At 39.0% G+C, this 23,227-nt stretch overlaps 1 protein-coding gene across 2 annotated transcripts in view; it reads left to right on the top strand.

Annotated features, from left to right (window-relative positions):
- The first annotated feature begins 4,486 nt into the window (after window positions 1-4,486).
- Window positions 4,487-23,227, top strand: part of LOC125260593 (aquaporin-4) — an 18,906-nt gene continuing 165 nt past the window's right edge. The window contains exons 1-6 of one of the 2 annotated variants that reach the window (XM_048179034.1): window positions 4,487-6,173; window positions 7,191-7,385; window positions 11,981-12,142; window positions 17,989-18,153; window positions 18,780-18,860; window positions 22,603-23,227. The exon at window positions 22,603-23,227 is cut by the window's right edge and continues 165 nt beyond it. In XM_048179034.1, coding sequence (XP_048034991.1) covers window positions 6,159-6,173; window positions 7,191-7,385; window positions 11,981-12,142; window positions 17,989-18,153; window positions 18,780-18,860; window positions 22,603-22,818 — 834 coding nt within the window. In that variant the 5' untranslated portion in view covers window positions 4,487-6,158 and the 3' untranslated portion in view covers window positions 22,819-23,227. Of the gene's footprint in view, window positions 6,174-6,887; window positions 7,386-11,980; window positions 12,143-17,988; window positions 18,154-18,779; window positions 18,861-22,602 lie in introns of those variants that run through there. The other variant, XM_048179033.1, reaches the window with a different exon arrangement.

Raw genomic sequence — 23,227 nt, 5'->3', positions numbered from 1 at the left:
TATAAAGCATAAACGGTTGTATTTTTTTCGAATATGACCAATCAATTCGCTAGATAAGACCCTTATTACTCATCTGGTATCGTTTAAAGCCCTTTGAAGCTGCACTGAAACTGTAATTTTGACCTTCAATCTGTTGGTAGCCATTGAAATCCACTGTAAGGAGAATAATCCTGGAATGTTTTCCTCAAAAACCTTCATTTCTTTTCGACTGACGAAAGAAAGACATGAACATCTTGGATGACATGGGGGTGAGTAAATTTATCAGGAAAAGTGTATTTAAAAGTGGACTAATCCTTTAAGTGTCCAAATATTTTGAAGCCACTGCAGAAATCTCTTTTGCTGTGTCCCAATTCACTGTATCCTTCGAAGGATTGGAATTCCTGCTGAAAATTCCAGCATTGCTGGTCATCAACATGAGGTATGTTTTGCATACTGAGACCAGCATGGAATGCTGGTTGCTGGTTCCCAACATGGGATGCAACATTTGCTGGTTTCTGGTTTGCTGGATCCCAGCATGGGAAGCGGGTGTGTTGTTGGACCAGTATATGTTGTTTTTGGGTGCTGGTATGATCCCAGCAAAACCAAAACAAAACTTGGTTGTTGGTTTGCTGGATCCCAGCAAAACCACAACAAAACTTGCATATGTGTTACACATGCTGGTTGCTGATTTGTTGGTCCCCAACATGGGATGCTAGTTTCCTGGTTCCCTGCATGGGATGCTGGTTGCTGGTTTGCCGGTCCCCTAAATGGGATGCTGGTTGCCGGTTTGATGGTACACAGCATGGGATGCTGGTTGCTGGTTTGCTAGATCCCAGCTTGGGATGCTGGTGTGCTGGTGGACCAGGATGTTGTTTTTGGGTGCTGGTATGATCCCAGCAAAACCACAACAAAACCTGTGTATGTGTAAGATATCATGTTTCTTAGTGTGTTCATAGTTAAATAAAGACAATTATCCATTTTTTTTTTCTAAATTCCAAAAGAAAAACACGTTGCAGGTTATGTTTATTGGTACAAAGCAAAATCCTCAGTGTTAAACAAACACTGCTCAGTTTTCATATGGTTCCAATCTACAGAGAGTAAAAGTAACACTGAAGCAATGTTGCAGTCAGTGAAATAAAGTAGATTCACTCTACAAGTGATGATTGACCATTACTGATAACATATGCCGTTAACAAGCAGAATCACTAAAGATAAGAGGAACAAAGAAGAGAAACTGAACTGAAAAAGAGAAGAAACAAGCTGGCAGCAGAACAACTACAACTGATTCACAGCCACACAGCCTTCAACTGCAAATGAAATCAATATCATCTCACCAGAGGATATCATCACCATCTTCGCTTAATATAAACCAGTTTGGCCTTATTTACTTCATATGGTACATGTTTAAAAGCTGTTGAAGCCTGTTTGAAGTGTAGTGTTCACTTTAGTTGGGCACTTGGTCCTTGACTTTGGTTGAATTAACTGTTTTGTGTTGAAAGTGCATGCTATCACTATTGACCACAATATTTCATGCTCCTGACTGCAATGAAACACCTTTTACTATACACATTTTGTAATCAGTGGAACATCTGAATCATCTCATTGAAATCCCATTGAAAGAGCTCTTCTCATAACCCGTTATTGAACAAACTGCTGATGATTATGCTGTTATTTTGGCATTTTTTTTTTTCAGTTTTTATTTATATATTTTGTTTTGCAATGTACATAAGTTCTTTTTAATTGATTTTAACCGATTTTTGTAGACAACAGGAGACAAATCCCTTGGCTCTTTGAAATATTTCACCAGTTTGAATTTTTACTTTATTCAAAATTGCAGATGACGCTTGAATAATAATATAATCATAAACAAAAACAATTACATTTTTCAATTGAAAATGTTAATTTTTTTACTAAGTCATATATTACAATAAATCACGTTTTGTCAATAATATGATAAAGGTGCCATCGAATTGAAAATTGAATTTACCTCGGCATAGTTGAATAACAAGCGTTCAGTACATGGAAATGACATACAGTGAGTCTCAAACTTCCATTATTTCTTCCTATATAGCGAATAGCGAAAAATGGCAGATGGAGCAATAATAAATGACATGATCAATGATATCATGATATTTTTAGTGATATTTGTAAATTGTCTTTCTAAATGTTTCGTTAGCATGTTGCTAATCTACTGTTAAATGTGGTTAAAGTTACCATCGTTTCTTACTGTATTCACGGAGACAAGAGCCGTCGCTATTTTCATTATTAAACACTTGCAGTCTGTATAATTCATAAACACAACTTCATTCTTTATAAATCTCTCCAACAGTGTAGCATTAGCCGTTAGCCACAGAGCACAGCCTTAAACTCATTCAGAATCAAATGTAAACATCCAAATAAATACTATACTTACGCGATTAGACATGCTGCATGACGAACACTTTGTAAAGATCCATTTTGAGGGTTATATTAGCTGTGTGAACTTTGTTTATGCAATGATAGAGTCGAGAGCTCTGGGGGGGCGGAGAACGCAAGCAATTAAAGGGGCCGCAACCTGAATCGGCGCATTTCTAATTATGCCTCAAAATAGGCAGTTAAAAAAATTTATTAAAAAAAAATCTATGGGGTATTTTGAGCTGAAACTTCACAGACACATTCAGGGGACACCTTAGACTTATATTACATCTTTTAAAAAAACGTTCGATGGCACCTTTAAATCATATATTGTGTTTCTTTTACAACATGAATGTCTTAAATATAGAAATAAGCTAGCAAAAACAATGCTTGTCTGCTTGCATACCGACAGCTGGCCTACTCACAATCAAACCCCCAAAACCATGCACCTTTTTGCTTGAGAACAGCATGACTATACCAGCATAAACCAGCACTATACCAAAACTATACCAGAACTAACTAGCACTATACCAGCATAAAGCAGCCTGGACCAGCATGGAATTCATGCTGGTTTATGTTGGGGTTTTTTCAGCAGGGATACCAGAAGCAGGGTTGAAGACCTCTGCTCTAGTTGTCTTGCTCTATCTTTACCTTTCCTAAATCCTGTTCTACCCATTTCTGTCATTTTCTAGTAACCCTTAGCTGGCAGTTTGATGCTGTGTGATGCACTCTGTATGGTTCCGGATGCTGTGTGTGTGTGTGTGTGTGTGTGTGTGTGTGTGTGTGTGTACTGTTGGTGTCAGCATTCTGTGTGTGGAGAATGGAGAAAAAAGGTTTCTACACTGTCAAGTCGACCTCCCCTCGCTGGCCTACACCGGGTTTATTTTCACAAAAGAGGGGATCACAGCTTCACAAACCACCAGCATGAAGTGGATTACAGGCGGGATGCACACACACTCTGCTCCCCTGACCTCTCCAAGTCCAAGTTGACCTTGATCTAGTCTAAGAAGTTGAACTTTCACTCTGACCTGCAATCAGCCACTATAAGCCAACCATATTCAAATATAGAGCGCCACCCCAGAAATGTGTTGAGATAAATGCTGAGAGGCTCAGATACATCTTGATCAGTTTCATCTTTGTTTGCACATTTTCTTCACACTTGATCACTGAACTTGGGTGGATCTAATAAAACCTGTCAAGGTCATATTTCACCCCAAATAATATATATATATATATATATATATATATATTTCATTATTATTTTTCTGTCAATATAGTAAGAGAATATATATACACTATATTGCCAAAAGTTTTGGAACGCCTGCCTTTATGTGCACATGAACTTTAATGACATCCCATTCTTAATCCGTAGGGTTTAATATGGAGTTGGCCCACCCTTTGCAGCTATAACAGCTTCAACTCTTCTAGGAAGGCTTTCCACAAGGTTTAGGAGTGTGTTTATGGGAATTTTTGACCATTCTTCTAGAAGTGCATTTGTGAGGTCAGGCAGTGATGTTGGCGGGAAGGCCTGGCTCGCAGTCTCCGCTCTAATTCATCCCAAAGGTGTTCTATCGGGTTAAGGTCAGGACTCTGTGCAGGCCAGTCAAGTTCCTCCACACCAAACTCGCTCATCCATGTCTTTATGGACCTTGCTTTGTGCACTGGTGCGCAGTCATGTTGGAACAGGAAGGGGCCATCCCCAAACTGTTCCCACAAAGTTGGGAGCATGAAAATGTCCAATATGTCTTGGTATGCTGAAGCATTAAGAGTTCCTTTCACTGGAACTAAAGGGCCCAAGCCCAACCCCTTCACTGAGCTCCTGAGAGTGACCCATTCTTTCACAAATGATTGTAGAAGCAGTCTGCATGCCTAGGTGCTTGATTTTATACACCTGTGGCTATGGAAGTGATTGGAACAGGGGTGTCCCAATACTTTTGGCAATATAGTGTGTGTATCTCCTACTGAATTGACACAAAAATAATAATGCATTATTTACATTTTACATAATGCATAATGGGTGTATTATCATGGTAGCAGTGTTGTTATTGTTAACTCGAACTGAACTGTTAAAAAAATTATTTTCAATAATCGATAAACAGCTGAATTAAAATAAAAAAAAAATTATTAGATAAAAATCTTAAAGGTACACTATGTAACATTAAGTGGTCCCTCTAGTGGTTAAAAACAAAACTGCATGCATTTTGCAGAAGAACATTGTGCTTCGGCTGTTTAGATGATCTCAAGCTATAAAATATAAACACTTACCATAATGAATAAAGCTAATTCAAAATAGTTTTTGTCAGTTGCTTTGGCTCGTTTATTGAATGAGATTTTTTTTTCACATTTCATGTCTCTAAACAATATTTTCTTTTTCATGCCAGATTTGAATTTCTTATTCAATTAAGCGAAATATGTTTTGGAACGTGTGCAACAGAGTAAGTACAATTGTCTACAATTTGCACAATAACTACATGCACATGGCTTTATCAAAACTAATGAGTTGATTCTCAGTTAAACTGTCAAACAACTTCTACACATTCTTTCATTGTGTGAGCCTTCACATGCAAAAATATCCATTCTGTTATCAAAATCTGTCAGACATTCATGTGCTTTATAAAACACATCAGTAATACCACCTTGTGATTTTTCATGATTTTACTTGTCTTGAAAAGGGCAGGTTGTTAACAAGTGTCTAAATGGTAATACAGAGGCTATCGTGGACATTAAACTTCATCCACTCACTAATCGCTGTGTTCATTTGTGTTCACTTGTGAAAATTATGATGATGAAAGAAACATGCAAGAATCATTAACTTTTGTTGGTTACAGAGCTTATTTTCTGCAATAATGCAAAAGCCAATGGAAAAATCCTTTTGGGTTTTAGTCGAGGGAACCAGGGTAATGCTGACTTAATGGGTTGGCCAACAAAAATACAGATATATAGGGATATTGATTAAGTCAAATTTAATTTAATGTTTCTTGTGCGTCTGCTATAAGATGCTAGAAATGAAACACATTTCAGTGAAGCCGTGTCAGCCTTATCCAATGAATGAACATGTATTGTACTAGATTTTGCCCAGTTTAAAGGCCAATGAAAGGTCCTGATTGCATGTTTAGCTCATCTAAAACAGGCCACTTTAAAGAGCCGTCTAGGTCTGCGGCATCATAATAGGTGTCATGGCAACTGAATCAGACTGTCGCCATGGCAATGATCACAGGACTTCACAAGTAGGATGATGAAAGGAGAGAAACGGTGGATAATATATGTGTGCACTTTCATTTGTTTATAATTGAAGCATGTTAACACCAAAAACCCAACATTGGCAGATAATGATAAACCAAAAAAAACCTCAGTGCATCTTAATGGCCAACACTCATATCCTCACTACATGCACTTGCTGTTTAAGTTTCTCTCTTTGAGCCTGTGACTCTGTAGAGCAGGTGAATACCGCCAGCCTGTTGCATCTTGCGGATGCTGCCGAGGGTTGTTGTTATACAGAATTAAAGCTTCATGTGCCCAATTGAAGTTGATGTTTATGATACATGCTGTGTGGACGCCTCACGGCGAGCAGCTGTGGAGGTTTGTCAGCACTGCTAAGCATTTACCGGGAGAAAGGGAGGGGTGATCCCTTTGTGCCCGGGCCTCCTGTAGTCTCCTCCACTGGAATTAATTAGCCTCTTTCTGACAGAAGACACCCTTCCATTGCAGCCCGTGCCCTCAAACACACACTGACATCAGGACAGACATACAGACTGACTGACGGAGTATAAAACATCAGACTTGGAATGGCAATAAAAGAGGTAAGGACAAATAAAACTCAATCCTTGATTGGTTGCTGGAGATTCAATTTAATTTGCGTCCAATTTGATGTGGATCCAGTTTGCGTAAAAGATCAGGTTTTAGGGTGAACATGATGAAAAGTCTATTGTGTCAGTTGATTTTAGTTCAGTGTCTTTCCACATTTTACTATGGAATAAATGTATGGTGACACTAGATATAAAAATACTTTTATTCAGTTATTGTGCTTGTATCATCACAAAATATAAATTATATTACATTTTATATGTAACTATATATTAAGATTATAATTTTATATATATCAAATTGATTATTCCTAATTAATCCCATTTAACAAAAGTTTGTAAATGTATACATCTCTCTCTGTATATATATATATAAACTTGTTAGATATGATTAATCGTGATCAATCAATTTGATAGCACATATATGTATATATGGTCACACTTTACATTAGGGTCCAATTCTCACTATTAACTATGACTTTAGCCTCAATAAACTCCTAATTACTGCTTATTAATAGTTAGTAAAGTAGTTATTAAGTTTAGGTATTGGGTAGGATTAAGAATGTAGAATAAGGTCATGCAGAATAAGGCATTAATATGTGCTTTATAAGTACAAATAAACAGACCAATATTCTAGTAATATGCATACTAATAAGCAAATAGTTAATAGTGAGAATTGGACACTAAAGTCCTTCGTCTGTAGTACTTTGAGCTGTTTAGCAGTTTGCACTTTTGGAATATCAAGATATTAGCATTGCATTTTAGGTTGACTTTGATTTTAACTAAAAATATATGTATTTGCTCTGTGGACGTTTTGATCATCTAAATTACTATCATCTTATTTTGTCACATTTTGTAAAAAAAAAACACACACACACACACACACAAACATGTATTAACCCTAACCCTAGCAAATTATTTGCTGGCTATTAATAGTGTTTAATAGTCCTTAAAACAGTCAATTCATCACAGGTGTGGATGTCAGTTATTTGTTTTATTTTTGCTTCACACCAGGAGCTGAGGAGCCGTCAGTTTTGGCAGGGGATTTTGGCAGAGGTTCTTGGTTCCTTGGTCTTTGTATCTGCTGTGTTGGGCTCTTTAGTGCCGGGGCCGGACGGGGTCTCCCCGGGGCCCATCTACCCTGCACTTGCTGCTGGTATGGCAACTGTGGTTCTGGGATATTGCTTTGGTGAAATCAGTGGGGCTCAGGTAAAGAATTGGTTTATTTATTTATTTATTTGTTTTCGTAACTCAACTGGTAAATTGTGGTGTTAAAGGGATAGTTCACACAAAAATGAAAATTTGCTGTTAATTTACTCACCCTTAGGCCATCCAAGATCTCGGTGACTGTTTTTCTTCAGTTGAGCGGTAAAGAAGATTTTTAGCTGAAACCGTGATCCTCTGTGATTCATATAATGGAAGTCAATGGGTGCAGTCACTTTGAGAGTCATAAAAACATATTCAGGCAAAACAAAATTAATACCCACAGCTCCTGGTGATTCAGTTAGGTATTACAAAGCGAGACGATTGGCTTTTGCAAGAAACTGAACATAATTATTACCTGTAATCCACAGCCTTGGCAAACTGTCCTGAGCATGTTCATGACAATCTGGAGCTTCCTGTAGCATAATGACGTATGCGTGGGAGCTCAAAAGTTGAGAATCTATGAGAAGTCAATGTTCTTGATCTTAATTTTTATATAGGTTGCAGCATCCAGGATAAACACAAGTAAGTGTCACCTTTATGAACAATACAACAATGCAACTCTGTTGTAAACAAACACAGCGTCAGCTCACGTGCGAGTTTGCTCCCGCACATACACTGCCGTTCAAAAGTTTGGGATCGGTAAGATTTTTAATGTTTAAGTCTCTTCTGCTCACCAAGGTTGCATTTATGTGATTAAAAACAAACAAACAAACAAAAAAATGTAATATTGTGAAATATTATTACAATTTAAAATAACTGTTTTCTATTTGAATATATTTTAAAATGTAATTTATTCTTTATTGATGCAAAGCTGAATTTTCAGCCTGTCTTCAGTGTCACATGATCCTTCAGAAATCATTCTAATATGATGATTTTCTGCTCAAGAAACATTTCTGATTATTATCAATGTTTAAAACTGCTAATTTTTTTTCTGGATTCTTTGATGAATAGAAAGTTCAAAAGAACAACATTTATTTGAAATAAAGCTTTTGTAACATTATTCACTACTGTTCAAATTTGGGGTCAGTAAGAATTTGTTTAAGAAATTAAAGAAATTAATACTTTTATTCAGCAAGGATTCATTAAATTGATCAAAAGTGACAGTATCGTCTTTTTTATGGCTCAACTAAAGAAAAAAGCCACCTAGATCTTGGTTGGCCTGAGGGTGAGTAAATCAACAGCACATATTCATTTTGCATGAACTATCCCTTCAACAACGGCAGGTCATGAGATTCCCAGAAAACACGAAACCCTATAATAATAGCTTAAAGTCGGCATGAAACAGAAGTTGCGATAGTTTTTGCTTCCCTATTGTGACATACATCGATCAGGCATAACATTATGACCACCTTCCTAATATTGTGTTGGTCCCACTTTTGTTGCAAAAACAGCCCTGACATGTTAAGGCATGGACTCCACTAGACCCCTGAAGGTGTGATGTGGTATCTGCACCAAGATGTTAGCAGCAGATCCTTTAAGTCCTGTAAGTCCTGGAGCCTCCATGAATCGGACTTGTTTGTTCAGCACATCCCACAGATGCTCGATTGGATTAAGATCTGGGGAATTTGGAGGTCAAGTCAACACCTCAAACTCATTGTGTTCCTCAAACCATTCCTGAACCATTTTAGCTTTGTGGCAGGAGCATTATCCTGCTGAAAGAGGCCAAAGAGACACCAGTGAATACTGTTTCCATGAAAGGGTGTACATGGTCTGCAACAATGCTTACGTAGGTGGTACGTGTCAAAGTAACATCCACATGGATGGCAGGACCCAAGGTTTCCCAGCAGAACATTGCCCAAAGCATCACACTGCCTCTACCGTCGCCTTCCCATAGTGCATCCTGGTGCCATGTGTTCCCCAGGTAAGTGATGCAAACGCACCTGGCCATCCATGTGATGTAAAAGAAAACGTGATTCATCAGACCAGGCCACCTTCTTCCATTGCTCCGTGGTCCAGTTCTGATGCTCACATGCCCACTGTTGGCTCTTTCGGCGGTGGACAGGGGTCAGCATGGACACCCTGACTGGTCTGCAGCTATGCAGCCCCATACGCAACAAACTGTGATGCACTGTGTATTCTGACACCTTTCTATCAGAACCAGCATTAACTTCTTCAGCAATTTGAGCTACAGTAGCTCGTCTGTTGGATCGAACCACACGGGCCAGCCTTCACTCCCCACGTGCATCAATGAGTCTCGGCCGCCCATGACCCTATCGCCGGTTCACCACTGTTCCTTCATTGGACCACTTTAGATACTGACCACTGCAGACCGCGAACACCCCACAAGAGCTGCAGTTTTGGAGATGGTCTGACCCAGGCGTCTAGCCATCACAATTTGTCCCTTGTCAAACTCCCTCAAATCCTTATGCTTGCCCATTATTCCTGCTTCTAACAGATCAATTTGAGGACAAAATGTTTACTTGCTGAATAATATATCCCACCCACTAACAGGTGCTGTGATGAAGAGATAATCGGTGTTATTCAGTTCACCTGTCAGTGGTTATAATGTTATCCCTGATCGGTGTATATCCAGATCAAACAGCTTCTTGAACAAGAAAAAAATGTAGGGCAGGACATGATTTTTTTTTTCCCCATGACATGATTCATGAGGAAGTGATTGGATGGTTGTGGTTCACTATTGGTGGATCTCATGTGAGTGACAGGTTGCCCCGCCCTCACACAAGTAAACGTCATCAGAGAAGAGATGTTGCTGCAAGAGGGAGGGAAAGTTATTTTGATTAAAGATTACGAAGGCACATGAATTAAAAAAAATGATGTGCACGGATAATTTATTTATAATAAACACTGCAATATTCCATAAAAAAAAAACAAGAATTGTCCATTTTGATTTCATGCTGACTTTAAATGCAATGTATGTCGCTTTGGACTATTTGGATAATAATTGTGAATGTTGTTTTGCTGATGGTTTGTTATAAATAGTACAGTGGTGGTCAGAATTATTGGCACTCTTGGTAAATATGATCAAAGATGGCTGTAAAAATAAATCTGCATTGTTTATCCTTTTGATCTTTAATTCATAAACTTAGCAAAAATCTAACCTTTCATTGAAGAAAAAGAATTGACAGTGAGGCAGTATTGGCACCCTTTTATTCAATAGTTTTTGCAACCTCCTTTTGCCAAGAAAACAGCTCTCACTCTTCTTCTATAATGCCTGATGAGTTTGGAGAACACCTGACAAGAGATCAGAGATCATTCCTTCATGCAGAATCTCTCCAGATCCTTCAGATTCCCAGCTCCATGCTGGTGCTACTTCTCTTCAGTTCACTCCACTCATTTTCTTTAGGGTTCAGGTCAGGGAACTGGGATGGCCATGGCAGAAGCTTCATTTTGTGCTCAGTGACACATTTTTGTGTTGGTTTTGATGTTTGTTTTGGATCATTGTCCTGATGGAAGATCCAACCACAGCCCATTATAGGATTTCTAGCAGAAGCGGTCAGGTTTTGATTTTTTATCTGTTGATATTTGGTAGAATCCATGATACCATGTATCTGAACAAGATGTCCAGGACCTCCAGCAGAAAAATAGGCCCACAACATTAAAGATCCAGCCGTATTTTTATTTAACCGTGGACATGGGGTACTTTTTATCAATGTGTGCACCAAACCCATCTGGTGGGTTTGCTGCCAAAAAGCTCTTTTTTTTTTAGTTTCATCTGACCATAGAAGCCGGTCCCGTTTGAAGTTTCAGTCTTGACTGACAACTGAACATGCTGGAGATTGTTTCTGGATAAGAGCAGAGGATTTTTCTTGAAAACCTCCTGAACATTTTGTGGTGATGTAGGTGCTGTTTGATATTTTTTTTAATCGCTTTCTGAGACTCAAGACTCAACTAATCTCTGCAATTCTCCAGCTGTGATCCTTGGAGAGTCTTTGGACACTCAAACTCTCCTCCTCACCGCGCATTAGGACGATTTAGACACTCGTCCTCTTCCAGGCAGATTTGTAACATCTTTAGTTAATTGGAACTTCTTCATTATTGCCCTGATGGTGGAAATGGGGATTTTCAGTGCTTTAGCTATTTTCTTACAGCCACTTTCTATTTTGTGAAGCTCAGCAATCTTTTGCTGCACATCAGAACTATATTGTTTGGTTTTTCTCATTGTGATGAATGATTAAGGGAATTTGGCCTTTGTGTTTCCTCATGTTTATACTCCTGTGGAACAGGAAGTCATGGCTGGACAATTTCATGATCACCCCGGTGAGCTAAAAAAATGTAAATATGAATGGGAATACACTTCAGAGATATTTTACTCATAAAAAATTCTAGGGGTGCTAATAATTGTGGGCAACGTGTTTTGGAGAAAAACATTTATTTCATAATGTGATTTTCCCCCCACTTTCAATTCTTTTCCTTCAATGAAAGGTTAGATTTTTACTCATTTTAAGAATTAAAGATCAAAAGGATAAACAATGCAGATTTATTTTTACAGTCATCTTTGATCATATTTACCAAGGGTGCCAATAATTCTGAGCACCACTGTATAACTACTTAACTAGTAGGCTATAAGAATTGGTAAGAGCAAGTGAAATAATCTGTGGGATGGTTAAGTGTAAGTAAGAGTGCTTTGTTGTTTTTAGGTGAATCCTGCAGTGACTGTGGCGCTCTTGGCCACGCGTAAGGTGGATGTGTTCAGGGCGCTGGTTTATCTGGTTGCCCAGTGTTTGGGGGGGATCCTCGCCACTGGCCTTATGTACCTGACGCTGCCCCTAAAGTCCACCGCACAGAACTACATCAACAAGGTTCAGAGTTTTTCACCAAATATAGGATGTGTTCAGACCTGTGTACTGTATCTGTTGGTCCTGGAGCAGCATTCACATCCACCAGACAGATTTTAGGGTTAGGCTTTTATTTATCAACCTGATATTTCCCACTGATTTTAGGGCTAGTTAACCCTATAAAGCTTACTGTATCATATCTCATGCATGAGCCTCTAAATGATCAACATGATCAAAACTTGTACACAAACTACTACATGTCTTCTGTCATCTGATTGATAGTTTATCATTTGTTAGAAAGTAAAAGGCCGGTGAAAACTTTACTGATTTTTATACAATCATATACAATCTTATGTAAACATAAGAATTGCCTATTCTTAGTAATATTTCAAGACGAACACTCACTGGACTGAAGCAGCTTAAGTTTACTTGGTTATTCATAAATAATTTTTTTAGAAAAATCATGTTAAAATGTATCAAATATGATCCGTCAGGCTTTTGAGGAACGTTTATTTGTTCATCTCTCAAATCATCATTGTATTGCATTACATTATATATTTTGGCCCACAATAAAAACTACAGAGCTTTGATAATAAAACTAAGCATTTAAATATCATCTTAATAAGACATATTATTGGGCTAGATATACAATGACAACTGATATTTTTATGCATTTTATGTAAGTATCTGTTATACTGTTATAAAGATTGATTTACATTACAAGTTATCAGAATTTCATCTCACTTTTTGCCATATATATATCAGCAGCTGCAGCAAATTGCATATTTTGGCTCAGTTTTTTTTCCCTCTGAATAAAACTGGTGTTTCTTTCCCCCTCAAGTGTGAGCTTCATATTCTCCTATATCATACTATATGAGCCATAAAAGCTCATTTCAAAAAATGTGACTTTTCTGACCATGGTTACATATGTCTGGTTTTACATGGTTAATGTCTAGGGTAGAGAAAGATTTACAACTGTGTTTGTTGGACAAGTATGTTGGTGCAGGACCAAACCTCCTACTATTTTGAATAGAAATGAAAAAATCTCTCACATAAACAACACAATGTTGACTTATATATGTTGATATTCCTTTTCTAAATGTAACTTCTGTAAGAGGGCACTTTAACAGACTGATACTACAGGCCTCCCTTACAAAAAATAAGTACACTTCAAGTTATCTTTATTAAGCATACTTAAGTTCAAGTATATTTTGGAGTATGCTTTATGTAGTAAGTATACTAATATCGGTGTACTAGTAATATACTATTTCAATACTACTTGGGACTAAATTGGCCCACTTTTTAGTGTATGTGAGTATACTTTTAAGTATACTTTGAGTGTAAGAGTAGTGAACTCTGAGTACACAACTAGTTTACAACTCAATTGTTTGTTTGTACTGCTATCCTACAAGTGATACTTATAGTTTACTAGTTAAATACTTGTAGCACATTTTTAGTTTATGAAAGTACACTTTGAAATAAATCAATATTTGATATATCAAACAATGTAAGTTTATAAGACAGTATGTAAAAAAGTACAAACCCAATTAACAGAAAAGTTGGGACATTGTAAAATGCAGTAAAAATCAAGACATACCTCTATTTAACTGACAAAAGTACAAAGAACAGATTTCCAATGTTTTCACAGAAACAACTTTATTGTATTTTGTTTAAAAAAAAATGATTTTGATGGCTGCAACAGACTCCAAAAAAGTTGGGACAGAGCTGTGTTTACCACTGTGTCACATCACCTTTCCTTTTAATTACAATTTTTAATCATTTGGGAATTGAGGATCCTAATTGTCGCAATTTTACAAGTGGAAATTTTACCCAATCTCATCTGATGCATAGATTTTCAATAAGAGTCAGATCTGGACTGTAGGCAGGCAGTCAGACACGGTGTAGAGAGTCTAGAAACCACTCTTATGTGTCATGTGCCGAATGAGGCCAGGCATTGTCTTGCTACCCAGGAAAGATGTCATCTTGATGGTAGTTTATGTCTTTGTACAATGTACAATCCAAATATACACCTCCATCATGTCATGTCAACACAAATGCAAGTCACCCATGCCATTTGCACTGTAGGACCCCCATACCATGACAGATGTTTTCTTTTACACCTGTTGCTGATGAAAGTCTGGATCAGAGGTTGCGTTAGACTGTAACTTTGTCCGTCAGTTTGACAGACAGGGTCGTAAAAAATCCGTCATAATCTATTATTACCTGTCATTTTAATTTTCATCTTCTAATTATAATAACACATTTAATTGCTTTTATTTTTGCTCACATTTGAACAAAAATAAAAGCAATTAAATGTTTTATTATAATTAAAATATGAAATTAAAATGACGGGTAATTCACACGTGAAATTTCTCTGTACATGTTGGTAGCTATTAAAGAAAATGTGGTTTCATATTTATGTTTAAATAGTCCTATGTTATGTTTTAAATTCATTCATCTATTTGATTATGAAAAGTGAACAGCATGAGTAAGATGCATCATAAGATGTAGTATGTCGGGAGACATGGAGTGTGTCAGACATGATTTTGACCACTTCATGAAGTTTTATTTTGTATAAAGCCTTTTTTTTAAAAGTGAATTTCGTTTTGTAAAAATTGTATCTTAATTTTAATCAATGTTTCATCAACCAATTGCCTGGATGTAATAAATAAGAAGCAAATATGGTAGAAAATATAATCATGACATGGAGGCGCGGGCGCGATCACTGGCGCGTGTACTGGAACATGTCTTACATGAATGAACCGAAACTCAGCGTATAGGCTGCTTGCCTCAGAGACATGAAAAATATCTCTATAGAAAGCATGAAATATCTACTTTAACGAAAATGAAATAATTCAAAACTAAAAGAAATAGGCTACTCTGTTCATGTAGAATAAACCGAATTAATTGTGCATTCTCTCTCTAAGCGCGTCCATGAGGAGAGTCAATGTCAACTTCATCTTTGCCGCCGACACTGATTCAGAAAACATTACTTTATTAATAAACAATTAAAATGTCTCCTTGTTGTTTTGGTCACATTCATAAGACCAATACCGATTCGTAAATCCCAGGCTATATGCCTTTTTCAGTTGACGAATAAACAGTAGCTACATAGCAAAGACTATAGAATAACACAAGACGTGTCACTCGTATTGCTTTGAATGGGAGAAAGTGTAACGCGCAATATGGCGAAATAAGTCCCGCCTTCTAAATAAGAGCCAATCGCCGACTGATAAAGTCATCGCGTCACTTCAGCGGCCGTTAGAATCACCGATTTCTATAGAAACAGTCAGACGCATTTAGGTCTGCGCATGCGCATTAGCTTGATCCAGCCTGAAAAATACAGTTTTTTTTGTCATGATTCGAGCGTTTAGAAACTAAATTTATGAGCCGGTTGTTGTTAGATTCCATTGGTGATTTTAAATATGAAATTTAATCGTAAGGTTGGCGAACAGTTTTGGAGAATTTGATGTTTCCCCATTCAAAGAGATTGCATGATGCCCAGGATGCCCGAGAGGCGTTTCAAAGATAGCCGCCGAGTGAAATGACTTGTCTTAAAGGGACTTTGCTACATAGTGCGCCTCCCACCCAATAAATCGCAATAGGCTGAAAGCTTTGTGTTGCTTTTGATATGGAACAAAGTCTCAGATTTAAAATTCTGTCCATTTCATTAAGAAATTCAAGCAATAAATACCGTTTTGGCGCTCTTTAATGTGGCGTGATAGAGAGTTGTAGCTTCTGGGTACTCGTCTGTGCGTTATCAAACGCATAGCAAAAGATTCGTGCCAGTTTCATTTTTGTTCTGGATCCAGCGCTCTGCTGCTACATTGGAGCCCACTCGACACCAACTGAACAGGGGTGTGAATTACAGTTATAATTTACAATAGATCACCCTCACTGTAATCTGTCAACGTGACGGACGGCCTTCAGATTTTTCCGTCAATGTTAAAAAAATTCCGTCAATGACGGATCATTTTCGGTTAATGCGACCTCTGGTCTGGATGGTCCTTTTTTCCAAAAACAAGCTGAAACATTGACTCATCTGACCACAGCACACATTTCCACTGTCTTTTAGACCATCTGAGATGAGCTTTGGCCCATAGAACTCAGCAGCATCTCTGCATAGAATCAATGTGTAGCTTTCCTCAATTGGACACGACCACAACGCAGCCCTGAAGTATCAGCAGAGATCGAGTCGACTAGATCATCCACTGTGAAGGCCTCATCGACACGACAGCCGGTAGCACAGTTCCTCAACAAACCGTCCATACCGGCGTGATGAATGCGATCCTCAACTGGATGGAACTGAAATAAATACTTTGAATGTTGCGATCCTATCAGATTTATGATAGCAACCTGATTCGTAACAAAGCACTGTTCGCCAGAGGAGAACTGGCCCCCCGACTAAGCCTGGTTTCTCCCAAGGTTTTTTTTTCTCCATTTTAACACCTATTTGCCACTTGTTTGCCACCTGATGTCACCTGTTGGAGTTTGGGTTCCTTGCCACTGTCGCCTTTGGCTTGCTTAGTTGGGGACACTTGACATTTGACTTGACATTTGATATTCAACAGTATTCTTGACATTTATTCAACAGTGCTTTGATCTGCCTGCATTGACACTATTCTTGAAGAGCTGCTGTGCAGCAAAAATTATGTACCAGTTATCAATGTAAAGCTGCTTTGACACAATCTGCATTGTAAAAAGCGCTATATAAATAAAGGTGACCTGACTTGACTTTCTCCTTGTGTATCAGAGATTCGAGTTGCATTTCTTGATGCAGCATCAGACTGTTAAGTGACAGCTGTTTTCCAAAGTACTCCCGAGTCCATGTGGCTATATTTGACAGAGTAGCATGGCGGTTTCTAATGAAATGCCATCTGAGGGCTCGAAGGTCACACACATTCAGCTTGCCCTATACAGACTGAGATTTCTCTTGATTCCCTGAATCTTTTTACAATATTATGTATGGTAGATGGAGAAAGACATAAATTCTTTGAAATTTTGCATTGAGAAATTAGATTTTTGAATTGTTTGACAATTCTCTCATGACATTTGGCACAAAGTGGTGAGCCATGACCCATCTTTTCTTGCATGGGTCCGAGATGCTCTTTTACACCCAAACACGATACCCTCACCTATTACCAATTCACCTGCTAATTGTGGACTGTTTAAAAACAGTTTAAACAGACTGTTTAACTTGGATATTATATAATCTTTTCACTTTTATTTTGCTTTTGTCCCAACTTTTTTGGAGCGTATTGCAGCCATCAAAATTCAAATTTGTTTATATTCACAAAATACAATTATGTTGGTCAGTGAAAACATTGGAAATCTTTGTACTTTTTTTCAGTTAAAAAAGGTTCAAGAGAATTAACAAATCACAGATTGTGGTTTTCATTGCATTTTACAAAATGTCCCAACTTTTCTGGAAATGGGGTTTGTATTTAATAGGCTTCTCAATCAAAAGTGTAAACACAACTACAAGCCAAGTATACTTGAATACTTAATTATACTTTTAATTATATCTTGATCAAAAGATTGAGTACAATTATAGGCCAAATACACTTAGACTTAGTATAAATGAATATACTTGTTAAATTTTCAATGTATTTCTGGGAAGTACATAAAATATATTCCTGTAAGTACATAAAAAGTATAAAAAAGACTGAAAGTATACTTATTTTTAGTTTAAAAGAAGTATACTAATAGCACACTTCAATGAACTTCTTTAAGGGCTGTGTTTAGAATTGTGCTGTTTAAAGATGTTTTGCACTTACTTTCCAGTCCATAGAGATGCAACATGACACTCAATGTTAACACCAATCATACAAATCAAATCTAAAACTTCCTTCTCACCTCCTTTACTGAAGGTCCCAGTGGAAATGAACGCAGGTCAAGCTCTTGCGATGGAGATGCTTGCCACGTTTGTCCTGGGTTTCACCGTATTTTCTGTGGAAGATCAACGCAGGAGAGAAATAAATGAACCTGGAAACTTAGCCATTGGGTTTGCTGTAACCACTGCAATCTTTATCGCTGTAAGAAATGAACACTTGGAATCAGCAAGGATGCATTAAATTGATCAAAATTGATAGCAAAGATATTTCAAATAAATGCTAATGTTTCAAATAAATGCTGTTTTTTGAACATTCATCAAAGAATCCTGAAAGAATTGATCAGTTTCACACAAAAATACTGTTTTTAACATTGATGAGAAACAGAAATGTTTCTTGAACATCAAATCATCATATTAGAATGATTTCTGAAGGATCATGTGACACTGAAGACAGGAGTAATGATGCTGATCACAGGAATAAATTACATGTTAAAATATATTCAAATAGAAAACAGTTATTTTTAAATGTAATAATATTTCACAATATTACTGTTTTACTGTAATTTTGATCAAATAAATGCAGCCTTGGTGAGCATAAGAGACTTCTTTCAACAACATTAAAAAATCTTACAAACCCCAAACTTTTGAACTATTGTGTATGTACATCCCTTATGACTTTGACATTGCTAGTGAACTACCAGTCGAACTACATGAACACTGAATTTTTTTATTTATCATATTTTCTTATGAATAATGATCCCATTGTTCTGTCCTCCCTCTGCATGTATTATTGTAAATAATTTATTTTCTTCTTTTTTTTTAATTCAGGGGAGATTTTCTGGTGCCAGCTTGAATCCAGCTCGCTCCCTTGGTCCTGCTATAATACTTGGATATTGGGAACACCACTGGGTAAGATAAACAGCTATTTTAAGCAGCTCTGTTGACTAGTTAGTACTAATTAGTTCAGATGGAGATGACACATTTCCGCAATTACCATCATAAATCTAGAAAACTTTTTAAAAGAAAATTTATAACAATATAACTTATATTACCCAAGCATTATATTACAAAAAAAATACAAAAGTAGATTTTTTGCTTTTGGAGCAAGTGGGAAAGTAAAAGCAATATTTGTTTCTAGGGATGCACGATATATCGGCCACCATATCGGTATCAGTCGGTATATATATTAATATTTAATGCAGATAAGAAAATTTGGCCGATATATTAAAGTCATAAATAATGGATTATATCCTTCAGCTGAGACACTTCAGCTGTGCACTGTCCACCATGATGGTTTTGAATTGCTTGAAATATGATTGAAATCACTTCAAAAAGGAAAATACAGTTAAGTGCAACATATGCAGTGCAAGTCTGTCATAAAAGTGTCATGTCTAGTTTTGGGGGGGTTTTTTGTTCAAGTTTCATGTCTCATTGTTATGTTTCCTGGTTTGCCATGTGCTCCCATGTCATGTGATTCCCTTGTCCTCATGTGATCATGTCATGTGCTTCCCTAGTATCATGTGTTATGTTAGGCTTGTTCGACTTCATGCAGTGCTGCACAGACCGATTGGCGGCAGACTTGAAGCAGTGCATGCCAGTTAGAAATTTTGTCCATCTTGAGGCAGCGTCAACACCATGTGACTGTGATGTATGGCTTCAAAGTACCACGAGAGCGATTCGAGAGCAGCCGATTAAGTCAGTCAGCGCAGTTTCTCAAGAGTGGCTGAAAAATGAATATTTCCCTGGACCAATTCATTGACTATGCTTTGTTAATGAGTGGCTCATCATTTACTGTGGGTTTTGCGGACAAGGGGCCCTGCAATCCCATAGTACCCTCCACACACCAACTGTCATGTTAGGATTTGTTCACATCATGCCTGCTATGCCAGAGACTACTCACGTCATTTCTACCAAGCAAGATCCTGTTCACGTCATGACTGCCAAGCCTGAGATTCTTCAAACCATGCCTGCCATGCCAGGGCTTGTTCACATGCCTGCCACACCAGGGCCTGTTCACATCATGCCTGCCAAGCCTGAGCCTGTTCACGTCATGCCAGCCAGATCAGTGCCTGTTCACGTCATGCCTGCCAAGCCTGAGTTTCTTGAGCCATGCCTGCCACGCCAGGGCCTGTTCACATCATGCCTGCCAAGCCTGAGCCTGTTCACGTCATGCCTGCCAAGCCTGAGCCTGTTCACGTCATGCCTGCCAAGCCTGAGATTCTTCAAACCATGCCTGCCATGCCAGGGCTTGTTCACGCCATGCCTGCCACACCAGGGCCTATTTACATCATGCCTGCCAAGCCTGAGCCTGTTCACGTCATGCCAGCCAGATCAGTGCCTGTTCACTTCATGCCTGCCAAGCCTGAGTTTCTTGAGCCATGCCTGCCACGCCAGGGCCTGTTCACATCATGCCTGCCAAGCCTGAAGCTGTTCATGTCATGCCTGCCAAGCCTGAGCCTGTTCACGTCATGCCTGCCAAGCCTGAAGACTGTTCAAGTAATGCCTGCCCAGTCAGTGCCTGTTCACGACATGCCTGCCACACCAGGGCCTGTTCACATCATGCCTGCCAAGCCTGAGTCTGTTCACGTCATGCCTGCCAAGCCTGAGCCTGTTCACGTCATGCCTGCCAAGCCTGAGATTCTTCAAACCATGCCTGCCATGCCAGGGCTTGTTCACGCCATGCCTGCCACACCAGGGCCTATTTACATCATGCCTGCCAAGCCTGAGCCTGTTCACGTCATGCCAGCCAGATCAGTGCCTCTTCACTTCATGCCTGCCAAGCCTGAGTTTCTTGAGCCATGCCTGCCACGCCAGGGCCTGTTCACATCATGCCTGCCAAGCCTGAAGCTGTTCATGTCATGCCTGCCAAGCCTGAGCCTGTTCACGTCATGCCTGCCAAGCCTGAAGACTGTTCAAGTAATGCCTGCCCAGTCAGTGCCTGTTCACGACATGCCTGCCACACCAGGGCCTGTTCACATCATGCCTGCCAAGCCTGAGTCTGTTCACGTCATGCCAGCCAGGTCGGTGCCTGTTCACGTCATGCCTGCCAAGCCTGACCTGTTCACGTCATGCCTGCCAAGCCTGAGATTGTTCAAGTAATGCCTGCCCAGTCAGTGCCTGTTCACGACATGGCCGCCAAGCCAGAGCCTCTTCATGACATGGCCACCAATCAAGTGCCTCTTCAGAAGATGGCCGCAATGCCTGTGTCTTTAGACAAGATGGCTGCCACGCCTGAGCCCTCAGCCAAGATGACCACCACACAAGAACCTCCGCACATCATGGCCCCCACACCAAAACCTTGTCACACCATGGCTGCTAAGCTACAGTCTCTTCACGCCACATCAGAGCCTCTTTATGTCATGCCTACCATGCCAGAGTCTCCAGCCATTATGGTCGCCTCGCCAGAGCACCCTCACATCATGTCTGCCCAAGTTTCCCTTGGAGATTTTTTTTTTTTTGCTGCGGAGCTTGGTCCACCACTGCTTTAAGGCCCAGGTTCACCACTGCACCACGGCCCAGGTCTTCCAGTGCACCAGGACCCTCTGCTCCATGGCCTAGGTCCCCTAGTGCTCCAGGACCATCTGCTCCACGGCCCAGGTCCGCCAGTGCACCAGGACCCTCTGCTCTACGACCCTGGTCCACCCATGCTCCAAGTTCTGTGTACGACCAATGTTCCACGGACCTGGTTCATCTATGCTCCATGACCCAGGCCTGCCACTGACATGCCGTGGTCCAGGTCCTGTCCCCCTGCACGGGCCTGGCCCTCCATCCCTCCTCCAAGACCGCCTCTGCTCCACCACCCTCCTGGACTATGTCATGATTTGGTTTTATATTGGGCGCTGGGAGCCCCCATAGAGGGGGGAATCTGTCATGTCTAGTTTTGGGTTTGTTTTATGTTCAAGTTTCATATCTCATTGTTATGTTTCCTGGTTTGCCATGCGTTCCCATGTCATATGATTTCCTTGTCCTCATGTGATCATGTCATGTGCTTCCCTAGTCTTATGTGTTATGTTGTCATTGGTTTATTGGTTAGATTGTGCACAGATACTCGTTCCTTGTTTGTCATTAGTCCTTGTGTATTTAAGCCCTCATGTTTCTATTCGTCCTTGTCAAGTATTGTTCCCTGTAATCCACTGTTGGTGAGTTTGTTCAAGTTTAGTTCATGTTTTTTCAAGTCAAGCCAAGCCAAGTCTCGTTTTTATTTTGTATCTATTTACATTTTCAATAAACTGCACTTGGCTTCTATCAACTTGCCATCAGTGGACTTAATTACAATAAGCTACATAAAATTATTATGAGGACACTATAATTGTGACATGGCTTTTAATGGTGAAACTTTTGTTCTTGTAATCAGGCTCTCAAAAATTATATTAATATATTTTGATTTAGATTTATCTGCCAATATATCGGTTATCGGCATTCAAATATAAAGAATTATCTGTTATCAGTCAAAATTTCCATATTGGTGCATCACTATTTGTTTCCCACATACTTCTATAGATGTTTCCCCTGCTGTTGTTTACTTCTGCAGTCCAAACCCTGAAAAATCTTTGAAAAGGGTTCATTGCGTTGGTAGAACACAAATAATGAGATGAATATAGATATGAAGATGCTATATAAATGCTATTTATCTGATTTCTGTTGTTTTCAGGTTTACTGGATCGGGCCAATATTAGGTGCAGTCCTGGCTGGAGTATCCCATGAGTTTATTTTTGCCCCCAGTGCATCCAGACAGAAGCTAGTGGCTTGTCTGACCTGTAAGGACATTGAGATTGTGGAGACGGCCAGCGTGTCTCGATCGTCCCTGTCCACCGTCACACAGAGCGCCATGAGAAACAAACAAAGCAACAAACTGGAGCACAGCTAAGCTCAGATTCAGCTGATTAAGAGTTCAGTTTTTTTTTATATTTAATCAATGTCACAAACAACCAGTTGCTGGGTGTTATTCATGAAACATGAACAGAACAAATTTTGTGTCATTTCTTCATAACCATTCTTACATAAATTGCACAATGCAAGTTATTAAGAACAGATTTAAGAATCATTTACACAAAAGTCTGTCCTGCTCGTGTTTCACAAATGAGGCCGATCGAGTGGAAAATGTTACCACATATTTCCATAAAGTCTGTAAATATTCTAAGAAAATGTTTTCATACTAGAATGTTCTATTGTGGATCAGATGCAGTATGGCCTAGTACTGTCTTAATTGGTCTCTGAAAAATGAATGCTGTTTGTACAAAACCCTCAGTTTGAACATGAGTAGTTATAAAAGTGCC

The sequence above is a fragment of the Megalobrama amblycephala genome, linkage group LG24, assembly GCF_018812025.1.
Source record: "Megalobrama amblycephala isolate DHTTF-2021 linkage group LG24, ASM1881202v1, whole genome shotgun sequence".
NCBI classification, from domain to species: domain Eukaryota; kingdom Metazoa; phylum Chordata; class Actinopteri; order Cypriniformes; family Xenocyprididae; genus Megalobrama; species Megalobrama amblycephala.
The sequence above is the reverse complement of the archived record's forward strand: the minus strand, read 5'-3'. Positions and strand labels throughout refer to the sequence as shown.